General features: G+C 33.3%; 1 protein-coding gene across 7 annotated transcripts in view; it reads right to left on the minus strand.

The window, feature by feature from the left end:
* The window catches only part of LRP1B (LDL receptor related protein 1B), a 1,877,633-nt gene that overhangs the window by 125,438 nt on the left and 1,733,974 nt on the right, over positions 1 to 18,221 (minus strand). For all 7 annotated transcript variants that reach the window (XM_081051911.1, XM_081051912.1, XM_081051910.1 and 4 more), the window contains 6 exons: positions 16,708 to 16,837; positions 14,964 to 15,070; positions 14,496 to 14,628; positions 7,588 to 7,710; positions 1,487 to 1,612; positions 624 to 761 (listed from right to left, as the gene is read on the minus strand). In XM_081051911.1, coding sequence (XP_080908037.1) covers positions 624 to 761; positions 1,487 to 1,612; positions 7,588 to 7,710; positions 14,496 to 14,628; positions 14,964 to 15,070; positions 16,708 to 16,837 — 757 coding nt within the window. The remainder of the gene's footprint in view (positions 1 to 623; positions 762 to 1,486; positions 1,613 to 7,587; positions 7,711 to 14,495; positions 14,629 to 14,963; positions 15,071 to 16,707; positions 16,838 to 18,221) is intronic.

Here is an 18,221-nt window from a genome sequence, read left to right on the forward strand (position 1 = left end):
GCATAAAAAAGAAAAACAAAAGACTCAAAAGTAGGAAGTATTATGTGGCTTTTATAAGCAACCTTAATTTAGGGTTATAGTTCAATTATTTTTTTTAATATGGAAAATCAAACATCAAACATTATCTAAACACCAAATTCTTAACAGTCAAGGTCTAATAACTCAAGTACTGCAGCACTCTAACTGAATAAAATAATGATGATTTCTTTAAGAATAATTTGTCAACAGACTAAAATTTTAAAACACTGAATAAATTATTAAGACCATCATCACTCAACAAATATCAATGTTTGTGAAATTCAAAAGGTATTAAAATTACATTTTAGAAACTAAAATATTAAGAGGTATAGATTTCTCTGATGACATCAAAGTCTGCGTTAGGATATTGAATTCTCAGCTGTAGCTCCAAAAAGGGTACTCATAGCAAAATCAACCTTTCCCACCTCATACTTTCTGATATTAAGTGATGTTCAACTTTGCTTTGGCAAAACCTTAAAAAAAGGTTATACTTAAGAACATTTTGAAGAACAGTTTTTTATCATCGTAGTAAAGAAAATTTTGGTCATATTGAAGCATAAATTGGACTCTACGTGTCACTGCACTTTAACAGAAAACAAACTCACTTATCCTGCAGCCTTGTTCATCTGAACCATCTCCACAGTCATCAAGCTGGTCGCACTGGAGGTCCATGGGGATACATTTTTTATTATTGCAAGAAAATTCATCTTTTTTGCAAGGTCTCACTTTATATGTAAGCTTACCTACAGAGTCATTAAAAATGATTAGTGTTTCACCAAATCAAAATGATTTTATCGAGCACATAACATGTCCAAGATTTTACTAAATGCTATGAAATACATGGGTCCACCATCCTTTATTTGAAGCTCTTACGGACAAGTTTTAAAACTCTGAAATGCTTGGATTTTTTGAAAAATAACAATACTTTTACCCGAAAGTAAATGCTATCTTATTTCTACAGGAAAATGTTTGGGTATTGACCCTGAGTGGAATGTTTTAAAATAATGTAAACCGCATCTGGCCAAATCAATTCGGGGTTTGTTACCAAGTAATTTTGCTACATAATGTAATAAGTCTTTGGTATTAAGAGTTCTTTTAATTTCAGAATTGTGAAAAAGAGACTGTGTACACACACATGCAATCTATGTAAGCCCATTCCACCCCAAAGAGCTATTAAACAGACAATATTTTTAAACCACTATGTCATTTCTCTCATGCAATATTTTCTTTACTAAAGTGCCTATACCCAACAGAGATTTACAGACTCTGGATAAAGTTGCACAGCTCTACTATGCAAATGAAATGTCAGCAGATTATTTTCATACCCTGTCAGAAGATCAAGTGACTGAAAAAAATACCCTTAGACACACACATGAAAAAAAATACTTATTTTTTTTTTGAGCTCTAAATTCATTATATTATTGTATAGCTGCCACTGAATCAATTATTTCACATTTAAAGGATTTACCACCACAGTGATCTTCATCTGAGTTGTCCCCACAGTCATCAATTCCATTGCACATTTGTTCAGGCTGCAGGCATATTCTGTTATTTCTGCATCTGTGAGGTCTTGTGGGGGGGCAAAGATATTTGACTGAAAAAAAAAAAAAAAGAAACAAAGCAGTTCCTTTGGGTACCCTGACTTATGCATAACCATACTTCTTATGTCTTCCTTTTTTTTTTCTTTCTTTTGAAATCTATAATCTAGACTTTTCTGAATATCTTCTGTTGTGGAAATTGCCTACATGTATCACCAGAAAAATGTGTGATAACAGAAGCTTGTGATCCTAGTTATCTATATTAACTACAGAAAAGAGTGCACAGCTGTAAAGCCGAATGAAATAAGAAAAAGCCAGACTTCATGGTCTCATTTTCAGATGCCTTATTTTAGCCGCCTTCACTTAGTGTACCAAATTAATTTATGCCTACGGTTTATACAACATGGCGGGGCACTTAGCTATCTGAAAGAGCAATTTCACACAGAATACAGCTTGAGAAAGCATATGTTATAGGCCTAAAACTGAAAATAGGCTATCCAATGAAAAGAATATTTCAACAGTACTACAGCTGAGTTTTTTACTCTATGTCTCTTAAACAGATGTGTAGCAATGTATTTCAGGTACATAAGGCTATGTTAGTTATTCAGTTTTAATGTGTACGTGTGTGTGTGTGTGTGTGTGTGTGTGTGTGTGTGTGTGTGTGTGAGAGAGAGAGACAGAGAGAGAGAGAGAGAGAGAGAGAGAGAGAGAGAGAGAGAGAGAGAGAGAGACTTAAAGAAATAACAGTGGAAGCCAGGAAATTGTATTCATCCTTTTCATCCCTACCTCATCAGAAGACTTCCACCGCTAAAGTAGGAAACTTCTCTAATGACTCTTCATCCTCACAGTTGGAATATTGCAGTGTTCTATTGTTGATCTTCTGATGTTCTCACTCTTACATTCTCTGCTTAGGCATTCTCATCCATTCTCAAGGGTTTGCTTGACTCTATAACCTCAAAACTTTCAACTCTATCTAATTGTAACATCTCACAATTACTATTCCCTCAGGAATTTTAAATTTAACAAGTTCAAAACTTAATTTTTTATCATCGTTCCTTGAATTCCTTCCCTCCAAACATAAGATTTGTCTTATTTGCATAGCTCTGTTAGAGGCACATCATAGCCACAAGTGTGGGGCTATTCTAAGTGCATTCCTCTCATTGACCTTGAACTGTGATTAGTCAACAAGTTCAGCTGATATTGCTCCCACACTTGCCCTCTTCTTTCCATGCATGACAATTATAATCACCACAGTTTGGCACTTTATTATCTCTTACAGAGATTACTTTAGTAGACTCCTAAATGCCTCAGGTTTATTGTCCAACCTAAGATCCTTCAAAAGCCACCAGAATAATCCACTAACACATTAATTTGATCATCTCTTCCATAACTATTCAGAATAGAATTTAAAATACTTTAAATGGCATAATAGACTTATTGTTACCTTGTCCATATCTCTCCTACAGATTCTTCCCTTGTCACTTTTAATATCCCAGCAATATCGCTTTATTAGTTCATTAAATATACCATACTTCTTTTTGCCTGACCTCCTTGCTTTAATTGAAATTTGTTTGTTACTTCGACCATAATTCCTCCCCATTAGGTCTTTTAGGAACGTCTCTTAAATTGTTAAAACCTCATGTTGTTACATGTTTGAAGAGATCCTTGTTTCCTACTACAGCTTCCAGAACTTTGTTACCTCATCTTCATGCGCCATTATTTAAAATAAACAGAAACCAAAAACCACTATTTTGAGGGTGAGGTATTTGAATATACCTCTTCTTATTTCTATTTTCTCAAAACTTCATTAACATCACTCCTTCCCTAATTCAGTGAAGACTGTAGCACCTACTCTCATGGTTATTTTTCTTCATCCATATTCATTCCACCATCCTAGATGGTTTCAACATCCAAATGAGCAAACCAACTGTTAACTGGATCTCTTAGCTTCTTGACTTTGTAATATACATTGTTCTTTCACTCCAATTCACCTAGGCCACCCACTCTCCTAGGAGGCTGAGGACATTGGTTGATTTGAACAAATTTCTCTTCATTCAGCCACTGACAATTTCTGATGCTTGCAGATAGGAACACTAATTGGTACACATGGGTGCAGCTGGATTTGCTATTTCCTCCAACTGCTTTGTTTACAAAGCCACTAATTTGAGTATTTCAAATTCTGATCACATTCTCCTATTTTTGCATCTTTTCAATTCAACCACTCTCATTAAGATACTTACTCAGCCTTAGCTGAAATATAAAGCTGAAACCTCAGCTTTAGCCCATCAACACATTTACCTTTGACCTTTTACCAATGCCTCTTTACTTCTTTCTCTATTGACATTAGATTCCATTTCCCATATTTTAATAAACTCATTTGATAAATATTTATTAGTAACCTATTATATGTTGTGCACTGTTCTAAGCACTCAATAGAAACTCACTTTTGTCCAAATAATCCGGATTTTCTGGCCCTTTTCTCTTTTTCATCTTAGTTATCTAACAAAACTCCAAACTTGGATGAATAAACCATCTGCTATCCCAATGTCTACATTTAGTAAATTCAGGAATTTTACAGATGATAATGTCACAAGGCTAACTGATACCACAAATATAAATATTTATCAGTGCCAGATGGGCCCTGAATGCTACTTAAGAATTTTATTTTTTAAGTAATATATTTATATGCCGAAAAAATGTATACAAGTGGACACTTTGGTCAATGTTGCTCAAGCAGTAGTTCACTGTAATCAGAAGTGTCTGGACACTGATGGCAACCACTTTGAGCACCTCTTGTAATTGCAGAAGTCAAACATGACTTGTATTCATCTTTTGTTATTGGTATATATTGAGTATTACAATTTTAATACCGTTTTCCTTTCTTAAAATGTATATACATGTTTTGGCACCCTCTCTGTGTGTATACATATGCACAAAGTATTAAAACATATCCATCCATATTACTCCCTTACTCTTTGCAATAATAATTCAAATGTATGCATTACTTTCAAGCCTCCTTAGAATACCAACCTTTCACATTCTATATATGAATTAGAATTCATATATATTCCTACTGCATACATTAAGAAAAAGCAGAAATAAAATGACAGGAAATGTGTTAACATCTGATTAAATGACTGCATAGCTACCTGAATCTACACATAGACTATCAACTCATTCAACTCATTTCAACATTTTTTAATAACAGTGAAGGGGCCACTATTCTTATCTATAACTAATTTTTCACCTGTGCCGAAACTCATTTTCCTCAGCTTCGCTAGAAGGATTCCATCTTCCTTGAAACATTTTCTTACCATGGTATTTGTTTTGCCACACTGTTTTGTTGTTGTTGATGTTGTTTTGCTAATTCTTTTATGGTCACTTACATAAGTCTTTTTTGAGTGCTCATATTTATTTAGATGTTTGGTATCCCTCAATATACTATCTTAATCCCTCCTCTGATGCTTTTCTCCCACCCAGCGTAACTCTCACACTTTTCATTGTATTTATTACCACAGTTTATGCTAACTCTCAAACTTATACTTGCGTGTCTCCTCAAATGCATCTCAAAGCAGGCTTTTACTCTTACTTGCAAAACTGTTCCCCTATCTATGTTCTCCACCTATTCAATTGTAAAAGCAAAAAACACCCTATAAATTACATTTGGCAACTTCCTCTCCCTGATCCCCTACATACCATCCATTATATAATCCAATTAATTTTGCCTTTTAAATCACCTTCAAATCTGTGTATACTTTACCATCATGTGTTGTCATTATTTTAATTTAAACTATCAGTGTAGCTTGCCTACAGTGCTGCAGTTGTCTTAACTAGCCTTGCTCCTTTCTTCAAAATATTTGTAAAATATATGCATAAGTATTACCATGAGCCTTTTCCACTTAAAATCATTTAGTATTTTAATTGCTTTTGGGCTAAATATAAAAATCCCTACCAAAACTCACAAGGTTTCAAGTATCTCTCCTGTCTCTTCAGTTTCATCTTTAGCCAATTATCTACCTTGCTCTGTCTCTCCACCCACAGGATCTTGCAATTCCTACAGTAAGAGAAGGTTTGCTCTGCCTCAAGACCTTTCCACATCCTGTTTCCTTTGCCTATAGCATTGTGTCATCCACACAATCACACAACCATCCCTTTCACCTACTTGGCTCTCAGATTCAAACTAAAATGTTATTTCTCACTCAAGTTTGAATAAAATCCTCCCATTCTACACAATTATAATTTATGATGTTTTTTCTTCAATGTGTGTATCATAGTTTGTGCCTATATATTTTTGTAATCTGCATCACTCTTCCACTAGATTCTCAGCTGTGTGAAGTTTGAGTCCACATTTGTTTCTCTCATCATTTATCACCAAAATAAATCACAGCATCTAGCATAACAAATATTTATTTAATGAATGAATACTTTTTCTCCACACTGTTCACTATGCCTTTTAGTATAGGTCCTTCAAAACTGTAGCTTTCTGAATTTCCCTTTAGGCAGAGTTCATCTTACGCCTCTCTGCCTTGCCTGTACCTTTTCCTACCACTGCTGGAAATAGTGTACAGAAAATATATTTATCTAACCAGAATAATATCTCCTTGTCAAAAAGAACCATATGCTGTTCACTTTTTTATCCCAAATACTTGGCACAGTCGCTGGTACATAATAGTTTGGCTTGATGTTGACGCTGATGACTGAGACGAATGCAAACATCATTCAGATAATCAAGCTTGACGTATTTTACAACTTTCCCAGCAGTTGTGTGGCATGTCACTGAGAGTCATTTCCTGGCCCTGGAAGTGTCCTAGGGGGTGTGACTCTGAAGCTCCCCAATGGTTAATTAGTTATCAAAACATTTCCTATTCCACCCACTAGTTTTATGCTGAAGTGGAATCTGGTTACATGAACTAATATTTTTTCAAGTAAATGGTTCAGAAACAATATACTCTCTAATGATTTTCTAGAGTCCAGTTTGCAAGATTATGTAAAGAACTGAAATTGAAAGTTAGTTATAATCTCTCATCAATTGTACCTACAGAGAACATTCTGCAAATACTTTTTCACATTTTAAGTCCTTTTAAAATAAAGCTGCTTTCAAGTTTTGGACTTCTTATTCAACTGTAACCTCAGTAGTCAATGTCATCATCTATATTGGTTTAACTTGATGCACAGAACAAAGAATTTACGTACATACATTCATGTTATGTTTTTGTTTGTTTTTTTAATTTACCTGATGTGCAATTAAGTCATATTTGAAGTAGTGATGGCTTTAAATTAGAGGTGAAATTACCTTTCTTGCTGAAATCAGATACAAAGAATGAGAATAGGAACTAAAAATGTTTACCAAATATAAGAAATCTTTTCTTTTGATTATCTAAAATTGTACATTTATAGTTGTTGTTTGCATGTGTGTTCTTATGACAAGTATCAGTGAAAAGTAACTTGAATTAGAGTCAATAATTATTTTTAAGATTTTCAGATTTAAATATAAAATAAATCCTAATTTCATTCATCTGCCTAACATTTGTATTGCATATCTATACCTTTACATCTATGTATAGATATCAATATAGATAGATGCAGATACAGATCTTCCTTCTCTAAACATCAGCCTCAGTTGTGGGTGACACGTGGAACTACATGATTTTATTATTCACACTTTTTCTATGTACTTATCTGTCAAAGTTAATTGTTTTAGACTAAAGCACCAATGAGGTATGAAGACAAAGTCTTTATATTAACCTTACTAAATTCGAAAGGTAAACTACTCTAAATCCTCTCAGACAGACCATAATCTAATAGTGTTGACATGTGAAAGTTCAGATTTGGGAGGACTCTCAATAAAGGCATAAACTTTGAACAGAGTAATCTCTTATAACAGGAACAACACCTGTATCTGTGGTTATATTTTATCTACCTAACCCCAGGACTGTAGAAGGCGTTGTTCATCTCACCACTCCCTTGATCAATGCTAAAACATTACATAAGGAGATGAGAGTACAATATAAAGACACATGAAATGTCATACCACACATATCAGGGGCTTCATCAGAGTTGTCTCCACAGTCGTCTTCTCCATCACATACCCAGAAATGTAGTTTACAAAGGGAATTATTGCAAAGGAACTCATCCGCTCTACATATATTTCCTCCTTTAATTTAAAACAAAGAAAGCGAAATAGAGATATAGAGATATAGCATAAAGTCAGTCAGCATGACACATATTCTTCTAATTCTCAGCAAAACAACTACAAATATATGTATGTGTGTGTGTGTATGAATGTATACACACACACACACACACACACACACACACGCACACACACACAGACGGGTACAGGTAATGCCCAAATTGTTTTTGAAAAGGTATTCATCGTTCATTTTTCAAAACAGTCTGATATTCCCATCATGTATATCATATTTGTTTAAAGAACATTGATAAAATGGTTGAAGAAAGTTTTGTCAAATTTAATTTTTTCCACATATGTTTTATGTTACTGAGTGTGAGGAAACTTCACTTTTAAATTGTATAAATTTTCATTACTAAAAATTGTATTGTTGTGTAAAGAAAAGACACCAAACATTTAGATAATTCAGCTGTATCTATAAACTGACAACCCGACTTACTGAAAACAGAATATCACTAAAAAACTTCTGTAGTCAAAAAGAAACAATTTTCTAATGGAAGGAAGAAATTGGCAGTGTGGTAAAACAACAGCATTTCTTATAAGAATTGTACAATAGGATACCCTATTTTTTGTAATTTTAAATGTTTGTATTTTTCCTCTTTTCACAGTTAAACAGAATGAAGAATACAGAGATATTCTAGTTTACAATTAAGTACATTTACCACACACAAAGGACAAAAAGTACTAATAAATGCTGGTTATAAGTCTAGATAAGTAGCAATATACAGTGGAAACTACAATCATTAGGGAATTAGGAACTTGCTTTGTTTTGCTTTGGACAAGTCTATTAATTTCTCTGGAACTCAGTGTCTTCATATATTACAAATGAGGTATGGGTAAGGTGATTTATAAGGTCATATCTGCAAGCTGTACTTGGAGAAACAACACAAAGAAATTTGGTGGGAATTTAGAATTAATATAAATAAGAACGCTGTCAGAGAATTACATTCCTGTTTAAGCTCCTACCTAAGGTAAGAAGCATGGTTTCCACGATGGCTAGATTTGATGATTGAAGGTATTGACATATTTTAAAAAGGATACGTTCATTAAAATGCGGGGATGGGGAGTAATACTGCTCATCCTTGCAAGCCTAGAAAATACCTAAGAAGAAGCATTGCTCATCTTGTGGATGCTCTACAGAGGGAATAATGAGCCTAGGCTTTCGAGGGTGAAATAGCTCTTATTCTGAGTTTTGACTTGCACTTAAATTTCTAATAATTCACTTCCAGTAGCAAAGATTTAACTTAGGGAATGACAGAATCAGATTTGAATTTTAGAATGATTAAAAAAGTTATAGTGTAGAGAACTTGGAAACAACGATAGTAAGAGTAAAGCTAATAATTGAAGAAAAAAAGACCGATTTGAATAGGGGTTGCAGCAATCCAACAAATAACTGATGGTAGTATGACTTAGAGTAACTATGTTTGAGAGCTTTTCAGGAGGTAGAATCCTCAGAATATGATAGCTAAATAGATAAGCATGGCAAAGGAGAGTGAGGAGTCAAACAACACTCAATTTTTGGCTTATTTGGACAATTTGATGAATGTTGGTGTTGCTCAATACATAAAGAAACACAGCAGGTGGAGCAGAATCAATCGAAATAATGACAATTCACTTAAGATACTGGTAAGACTACCATGTCGTATACTTAGCAGGCTAGTGGATAAACATGTTTGAAATATGGGATGTTTCTAAGCTGTAAATGTATAGCTCGAAATAATCAGATGTAGTTACTATTTGAACTTTAGAAGAGAACACAGAGCTAATCAGGATTCAAAGAATGGATGCATAAAGAGGAGTCCATAAGAGTTGAACTACTCAGAGCAGTTGGAGAAATACCTGAAAAGTGTTCTAACTAGACGGTCATAGTAGGCACTTTATAATAATGCTAATACAGTTGGTTTAGTGAGGGTGGGTTTAGAAAATATTTGTTATTGGTTATCATCAGATAAAGAATTAGTAGTTAGCATAGTCACATATTTCCAGATGTTTGACCTTAAAGGAAAGGAAGAAGAAGAAAAGTTGGGTGGGTAAGAGCGTAGCTGCTTGTATGGAGGAAAACAAGTATCTGAACACATTTAAATGCTTCTGAAAATAATTCAGTATACAAAGTAAGGTTGAGAATACAGAAAAAAAAGTAATTGATATAACTATTTCCTTGAAAATTCAGAAATTGTGAAGAATTTGAGATCTAAAGCAAAATAAAAGGATTATCCTTAAAATAGAGTTGAGACATGTCTTCCATTTTAAAAGGAAGGTAGGAGGAATGGCTAGGCATAGCTCTGGGTATCTTTGTTAATTTGGTTGCCAGACGTTGAAAAAAAAGCTCATGATTTATTATTGCTGTGAAATAGCAGATAAGAAAGTCAACTCACTAAAAATTTGATATGTTTAGAGGAACATGATTAAAGAAATATAGGTAGATTGCTTAGAATCTTGAATGATAATTGAATCTGGAACAAATAAAAAAAATAGTGCTGTCAGAACAATTTTAAGATTTTCTGCAAAAATGCTTAACAGACCTGGCACAGCTTAACTGGCATATTTAAGGACTAACAGACTCTAAGATATAGATAAAGGGAGGTCTTTCTTGAGAACATCAGGGTGAACCACATATCACCATTCTAACAGTACAATGTTTGGCCTCAGAGTGCTCTTTTCTTTCAAATATCTGCAATGTTCATCACTAAAATGCCCTCATTCTAAAAATAACCTCAATTACCAAAACCCAGGCAATAAAATATATTACCATTTAACAATTATCTGTCTGAAAACAATAACAAAGATAAAATGTGCAATCTTCAGTTCTAAAGAAACCCAAGATATGAGTGTTAGCTTAATTCAGTATCAAAATCAATAGAATATATAAAGAAAGAGTTGTGTTCTTTTAGAATAAAGATTCTACAGTTTAAATCTCATTGCATGTTCCATTTTAAAACAGATTACATTCAAATAAAACCTGTGAACTCGACATCTTCTGATTATTTTAGAAAACTCCTATTTGTAGCATATCAGTATTGTTGACAGGAAAAAATGAGTTTACTAAAGTATCACATTAGATGATGGATTTTTTTTTTCTCATGAGTGTTGGATGTGCCACTATTTTACTGAGCAGAAGAGAAACAAAAATGAAATCACAATTGTAACAGAAAGGTAAAAGTTTTCTGATAAGCTCCTAAAGGCTTCCTATTGTACTACAAAGAATTTGCATTTCAAAAAATGCACCACTGTGGCTACCAGGACATCTGGAGTAGAACTTAAAGTGCTTATTTTGAAATGGCAGGAAGTGAGCATAAACCACAAAAAAGGTATAATTTAAAAGAGATTAGCTGAATTAAAATCGCAGTTTCCTAATCATGTTCTTGATCAGCTCTACAGGCGGTTTATTAGAATATAAAAACTTACGTATTAAGTAACAACAACCTATGTTTAAATACACCTGAGCCCTTAAGAGGTTCATAAATATCTGGACAAGTGCATCACTACAGAAAATAAGCATTTAGAATTCTCATCCTACTTTGGGTTGACAGAAGCTGTAACATATAATAATGTTCTATAATTTCCATATATAATGTACACATTTTTAAGCTGATGATTACTAAAAAGAGTAACTCTCAATTTTTTCCACCAAAATTGCCATGAGGAGTAAAGTTTGGGAGCTCAAGCCAAAAGGAACACCAAGTTGCCTTGAGGCAACATGTAAATGCTGCTTTTAATTCCATAGTGTTTTGGATGTAAACGTAAAATGCTGCTTTTAATTCCACAGTATCTTGAACTTCAGTCTTTTCAAAGCAAACAAGTAAAACTGATTCACTTGGAAAATGTTCCATGCTTGTCTAGCCCCTAACACTCAGCTGTGGTTAGATCATAGTTCCAGATTTGAGATGAATGGTAGTTAGATTTAATGGAAGAGGTGTTGATTCAGACATTTCATTTTCTTAACGCCTTGATGAACATTTATTTAATACCTAAACCACTTTCCAGACATAAATTAAATACTAGAAATCTGAACTTGATCATGCCTTAAGGTACATCAATACAAGATCAAATACTTGAAACACCAAGATATTTCATTGGAATTTAATTACTGGGGCGGGGGGGGGGACCTCAAGAAAAGTTAGAGGCATGAGTAGAGTGGGGAGGGAAGTTTTGACACATTTTGAATGATTAAATTAAAGACTCTCATCTCAATTCAGTAAGTTTAAACATTTAACAGAATAATTTTAAATCTAAAAGACACTTCAGATTTCAAATAGTATAATGTTCAATTTTTTACTGTATTGTTTGAATTTTTTAAACCTGGGTTCCTTTGTCAAAACAGTTCTTAGGAAACACAACATTTGCAAAATACAGACAAATCCTGACAAGACTGCTCCCCCCCCCCACACACACACACACTCACTTTTCAGATATTCCTACAACTCTTGGAAATATTTCATTGTGGTTGGATTTGATAGTATGAAAAAATGAGCACAGAAAGGTTCATGAAGATAAGAAAAGAAACTAGATCTGCTGATTCTCATTTCAATAAATTAACTGTTATTACATAGTACAAATCCTATCAACACCCTGCCCCTTTTATTTATATATATACATATATATATATATATATATATATATATATATATATATATATATATATATATATATATATATTTGAGGATTCCTTCAAAGCCTTGGAAAACTTCTCATTGTGCTTGGTATTAAAACCAAGTTCTATAGCATAAATCTTCAATTACTGTGGTTCCTAAGAAGCTAAACTGTCCCTCACCTCTGTGACTTTGTAAATAAGGATCACCTGTCTGAAATGTAGTTTCTTGTTCTGCTTGCATACCTAATCACTGGCATCAAGAAACTTCAACAGGGGAAACTTGATCAAGTAATACAGAAGAAATACAAAATACAGAAATAATACAGTAATACAGAAGTCATGTATTGTAAGTCAGAAAATGTTATATTAGAAGGAAGAATATACCAAGAATGCAATCAAAGGGTGGCTAGGGTAATTGCGAAAAACACTACAATTTGGTTGAAGACAGTAGTAATTGAGATGGACTTGAAAAAACAGATAGAATTTTTATTGGCAAAGGTATTGATCAAGGTGGTGGAAATAACAAAAGGATCAGGAAACATGTTGAAATTGTATAGGATGTTGCTAGAATATTTCCAGTTTGGCTAGGATATATGATACCTAAAGTGGAGTAGTAGAATATAAGACTGGGGGATAAAATGGCATCCTTCTCATGTAAATCTGACTGCCAGGTTAAGTTATTTGTATATAACTAGGAAGGAAGAGCTTTGAATAAAGATTGGCATAATCCCAGTAACATGTAAATAAAACGAACCTAGTAGCAAGAGTAAGATGTATTGAAGACAAGTAAGGTGATATTACATGAACTCAGGCAAGAAGCAAAAGGAGAAAGAAATACTGATTACAGTGACTGAAGTTGAGGGGGTGGAGGTTACTAACTAGAAAATGGAAAAAAGAGGAATAACAATTATTTTGTCTCAAAGTCTTTGCATATTAGACTACAGAAGATTGTTAGTGACAGACTGTCCGCAAAGTTTGCTCTATCTAGAGTGAACAGTTACAGAAAGTGAGTGTGAGAAGTTAACCGAAAGTAGAAATAGCTGTTATGGAAGTTTAACCTTTTCTGGCTCTCTATAATGTAGTGCCTATTCCAAATGAGAACTAGGATTTCTTTTGCTGTATATAACAATACTTTATCAGGTTTTGGGATAGAAATATCACCAAATTATAAAGGTTTGATGTAATATTAGAGAAAATAGAAAATATTTTTTCCTGAGTGACTAGATATTTACAGAACGAAATACTTTAGATACATTTAAATTGTGAAAACCCTGAATGCCTGTTCAAATGCCTTCCAACATATGGCAATATCTGGTACCATCTATGTTGATGATATTCCAAATATTCAAAATGTAAAGTCCATTACGATACTTTCATAAGCAGGTTAAATATTTTTTAACTTAAATAATATATTTAACATTATGAAAACGGTAAGAATTATGCTATTGAAGTCATTATAAGCTTTACCACGCAATTTCTTTGCTTTCACTTCATTAATTTTAAAGTGATAATGATTACTGTTTTTAATGTAGTGACTTACAACTAAAAAATTGTTAACTGTCAGGAAATACCCTCACATAACTGGAAAATAATATACTACAAAGCCCAAAGTTATCTTCCAGACTGACAAAAATATGTAGGTCGTTTTTTCAATGAGGCAAAATGGAAATCTGGGACATAATCTATAACCTATATATGAACTAGAATATTAGTATGTATAATAGTACACTATGTGCTGTTTTTTATTCACTCAGAATAAGGCAAGCAATGTAGAAGAGAAATGTACTCTGAAAAGACTTTTGTCATTGGTTCTAGTAGCTATGTTCCCTGTGCTCTTTTAGTATCCCTAACCCTGAGCAGCAGCTAGTCCAAAATTCATGCTCATGGTAGGTACTTAATAAACACTTGCATTTTGGTTGCCTTTGGTGTGCAAAGATTGACGTTCTACTCTGAAAATGATCCAGATGTTGCTTATTTGGAACAGGCTATTCTACACTAAAACTAGAAAGAGTGAACAGAAGCATTTAATGATCCTATCCTCTGCCTCTAACACACTATATATTCTGCACAGCACTTTAACTGCCATTTTTTTATTTATGGCGTGCGCGCGCGCATTCGTGGGCACACACACACACACACACACACACAGATCCCTTACCTCTGTCACAGATCTCTTCATCACTGCCATCCACACAGTCGTGAATGCCATCACACAGCCACCGAATTGGGATACAGTGGGCTTTATTTTTGCATCGGAACTGATCTTCCTTACATTCAGTCACACAGTCCATCTGTGCAAATACAAAAGGCACTGCAGTTTTTATTAATTATAATGATACTGTCACAGGCAAAACAAACAGGCAGCTGACAATACTGGAGATTTATTATACTGTGGGCTTTCTTTTATTTTGAATTAATTAATACAACCTCTATAAATGACAATGGGATTTAGTATATGGACAGCATGAAGATCCAGGTATTTGTGGAAATTACTGTATTTAATGTACTTGTCCTAACATTTTAGACAGTGCTGAGAATCAAGATTCTGTCACTTTATTTTTATTACATTGCTTTCCCAAGTCTAATTCATGTAATTTAGAGATTTTAATAAAATTATAGGTTTTACCTCATCAGAACCATCAGCACAATCATATTCTCCATTACATTTCAAATATGCTGAAATACATCCTCCGCTGGTACATATATATTCACTTGATGAGCAAGTAGGAGAAGCTGAATGCAATTATAAGTGGAGATTTAGATTCAGTAAAAAAGAATGGCTGGTTTGATAGATAAAAACACATGTAAGCATATCAAATTCTATAGGTAGTAATGAAAATAGTTTGTATCACTTAAACTATATTCAACATTTGATAATAAATATTTGTTTAAAATGTGCTTTACAACATTGTTGCATTGTATTAAAACATACTGCAATGATATAATAGCCTGTTCAGTAAGTATTAAACTCACTAATCTAAAGAAAAAAGGAAAATAATAACCTCCCTATCCTCCTTCCCTTTGAATTTAAAGAGTTAAATAATTTTTTCATAATTTTAAATTGCATTATTTATGAGATAATAGCCTTACATTATTTTCAAAAGTGTAATAGGATTTAGCGATCCTGGGAAATATGAATTTATATATGCGTTGTATAAATCTAACAGTGGAAATCTTGGCAGGTTCTTCTAGACACTGTGATAGCTATTTGGTTATGTTGACACCGGTATCATATTTGTATCAGTTTCAAGAAGGATTTCGGTTTTGGCATTTTCAATATGAATATATGTATAATTAAGAGTCTATAGAATTTGAAGTATTCCTTTACGGTACAGAAAATACAAATAATAGTTGATAAATAAGATCATACCGATACCCAATCTAATTAACGGACCTAAGAATTATGACAGCTGGCTTTGGCTACGTGTTTGAGTTTGTAAGGCTTACATTCAAACCTCTGGGGTTCTTGGCCTTATATTAGGCCATTAGATAGCCAAATGTTCTTACACAATTACTTTGTGGTCTGACTTGCGCATTCCAGGGATGTTCAAAAGATTTTTCCATTTGTTTTAATGTCTGTTAATTGACGTTTGCCTAGGGATTTTTAGTATGAAGGAGTCAGAGAACGTGTCTGGACTCAGTAAGAGAAAAGCTCTGATCGATTAGAAGTATGGACCACTGGCATGGTACTGGAACATGATAATGCATGTGCCTTGTGTCTGTTATTTTGACCTAGTCTCTCAAAGTAATGTTTTCATGGTTATACATAGATTATAGTATAATTTCCCTAGTGATTTCCTTCTATAAGATAATGTTTTTAAAGTAGCTAAGTATAAAAATTAAGTTTTAATAAGTATATTTACAGAGCTATGTTTAAAAAATAGAAATGCATAAATTGGGTGGTGTGGTTTTTTCTTATACTCTCGTTTTACTTACTAATTTTATTTTGATTTTGGACCAAGATGTAAATAAATTTTTTTTTTCTCAGTTGGTATTATGTTTAAATTACTTCATTATGTTTCATAATCTTCATTTCCCTAATTGAAAGCTTGACTTTTATCATAGTTACAATTTCATCATATTTCATTTTGTTGTCTTGAAAAAAACAATCCTAAATGTTACAGAAAGGGATAGAAACCAGAATATCAAATTTGGAGGAGAATGCTTGGATCTTGAACGTAGTAAAAATCTAACACTTTCAAAACATATGAAGGGCACACCAATTTTCTATGTACAGATATTTCAGATTATTTCTAAAAAACAGAAATCTGTATGTGCATTTGCCACCATTTTCTGAATATCATTATTCAAACTTATATTTTCTCAAGTTGAAATATCAGCTGACTTTAATATCATCTCAATAATTTTACCTGGTTCACAGTTTTTCTCATCTTCTCCATATTTACAGTCTTCGTGACCATCACATTTCCATTTTGCTGATATGCACTGACCATTGGAACACCTGTACTGATCTTTAGAACAACTTGCTTCACAATTTCTCTGTAAGAATCAACACACATGTAATTAAAATATATTTTAGACAAATATAACCCAAATGACAACTAGGAACCTCACACATACAAACCCAGAAGTGTAGAAACCATGTCTACAAAATATAAGAAACTCAGATAATCACCAGTAAGCCCAGTGTTATATAACATAATTATAACAATTTTCCACTTTCATTTTTCTCTGTTAGTCATAATGAAAGAGAGAAACTAAAAAAGAACATAAGTCCCATGGCTTCATCATATGAATTAAATTTCTCCCAGTGTATTATTCTTCAAACTGACATTATGGGTAATGTCATTTTAATAATTGCAGGTGAGAATAAAGATAGTGCAGGAGGAAAGACGCTAAAAAATTATTTCTAAGCAAGTACATCTAGTTCATTAGCAATGAGATCAAAGGATGGAATGTGAAGCAAACAAGAATGCTAAAGCAGATCTGTTTTGCATTGGAAAAACTTCTCTAGTGATCATTCTTTCGCATTCTTCCCATCTCTTTCTCTCCATACCTGTCCTTTTACAGTTTGGCTTGCTGTTGATAATCCTTCTCTCTTCTAATATCTGATCCTAAAGAACTGTGAAATGAACTGCCACGATTGTCATTTCTGCTAGCTCACATACAGATTTTATTTGGAAGTCAAACAAGATAGTAGATAGACCTTTGGGGAATCTTTCAGTTTTTTTATATGAGATCAATGAAAAAGATCCACTAGACATTTATGTCCCTTGTGGTCTGACCATTCTGGTTGAAATGGGATGGCCCGATGACATGTTTTGCTGGGGTGACAGTCTTCTGTTAAGGAATTTCTATTCTTGCCAGACTGTACTTGTTTGTTCCTTCCACAAAAAGTGCAACATTCTCTCAGCTTGTGAAACTCCCAGTGAATGAAACATTTTTAACTATTATCCCCGGCTTTTTCCTGGTTTCACTCCCATGTAAGGAAGGAGAATTTAGTTTCTAAATTCCTGTAATTTTCTCCTTGTTGATGGCTGTTTAATTAGACTGTTTGCTATATAATTGATTTTATTTCCTGCCTTTCTTAAATATTGAGAGTTTACTATTTGCCAGATAATTTCTTAAATAAGAATACAAAAAAAACTAAGATTTACTCCCTGTATTTGATAAACTCAGAGATTATTAGTAAAGACCGACCCCTAAACCAACAATTGCAATAAAATAAATCAACTGTCAAAACAAATGGATATCGTTTCAAAGATATGGATTCTTATGGTTTTTAGGAAAGGCTTTGCAGAGAAAGTTTAAATATAAATGGAACTACCTAAGAAAGGCTTTATTAACATGTAAGGATAATTAGAAATGTGCTGTATCTGTGGGGTAAGCTACGTAACAGTGAGTGGTGTAAAATACGTTGGAG

The sequence above is a fragment of the Rhinolophus hipposideros genome (genome assembly GCF_964194185.1).
Source record: "Rhinolophus hipposideros genome assembly, chromosome: 6".
Lineage (NCBI taxonomy): Eukaryota > Metazoa > Chordata > Mammalia > Chiroptera > Rhinolophidae > Rhinolophus > Rhinolophus hipposideros.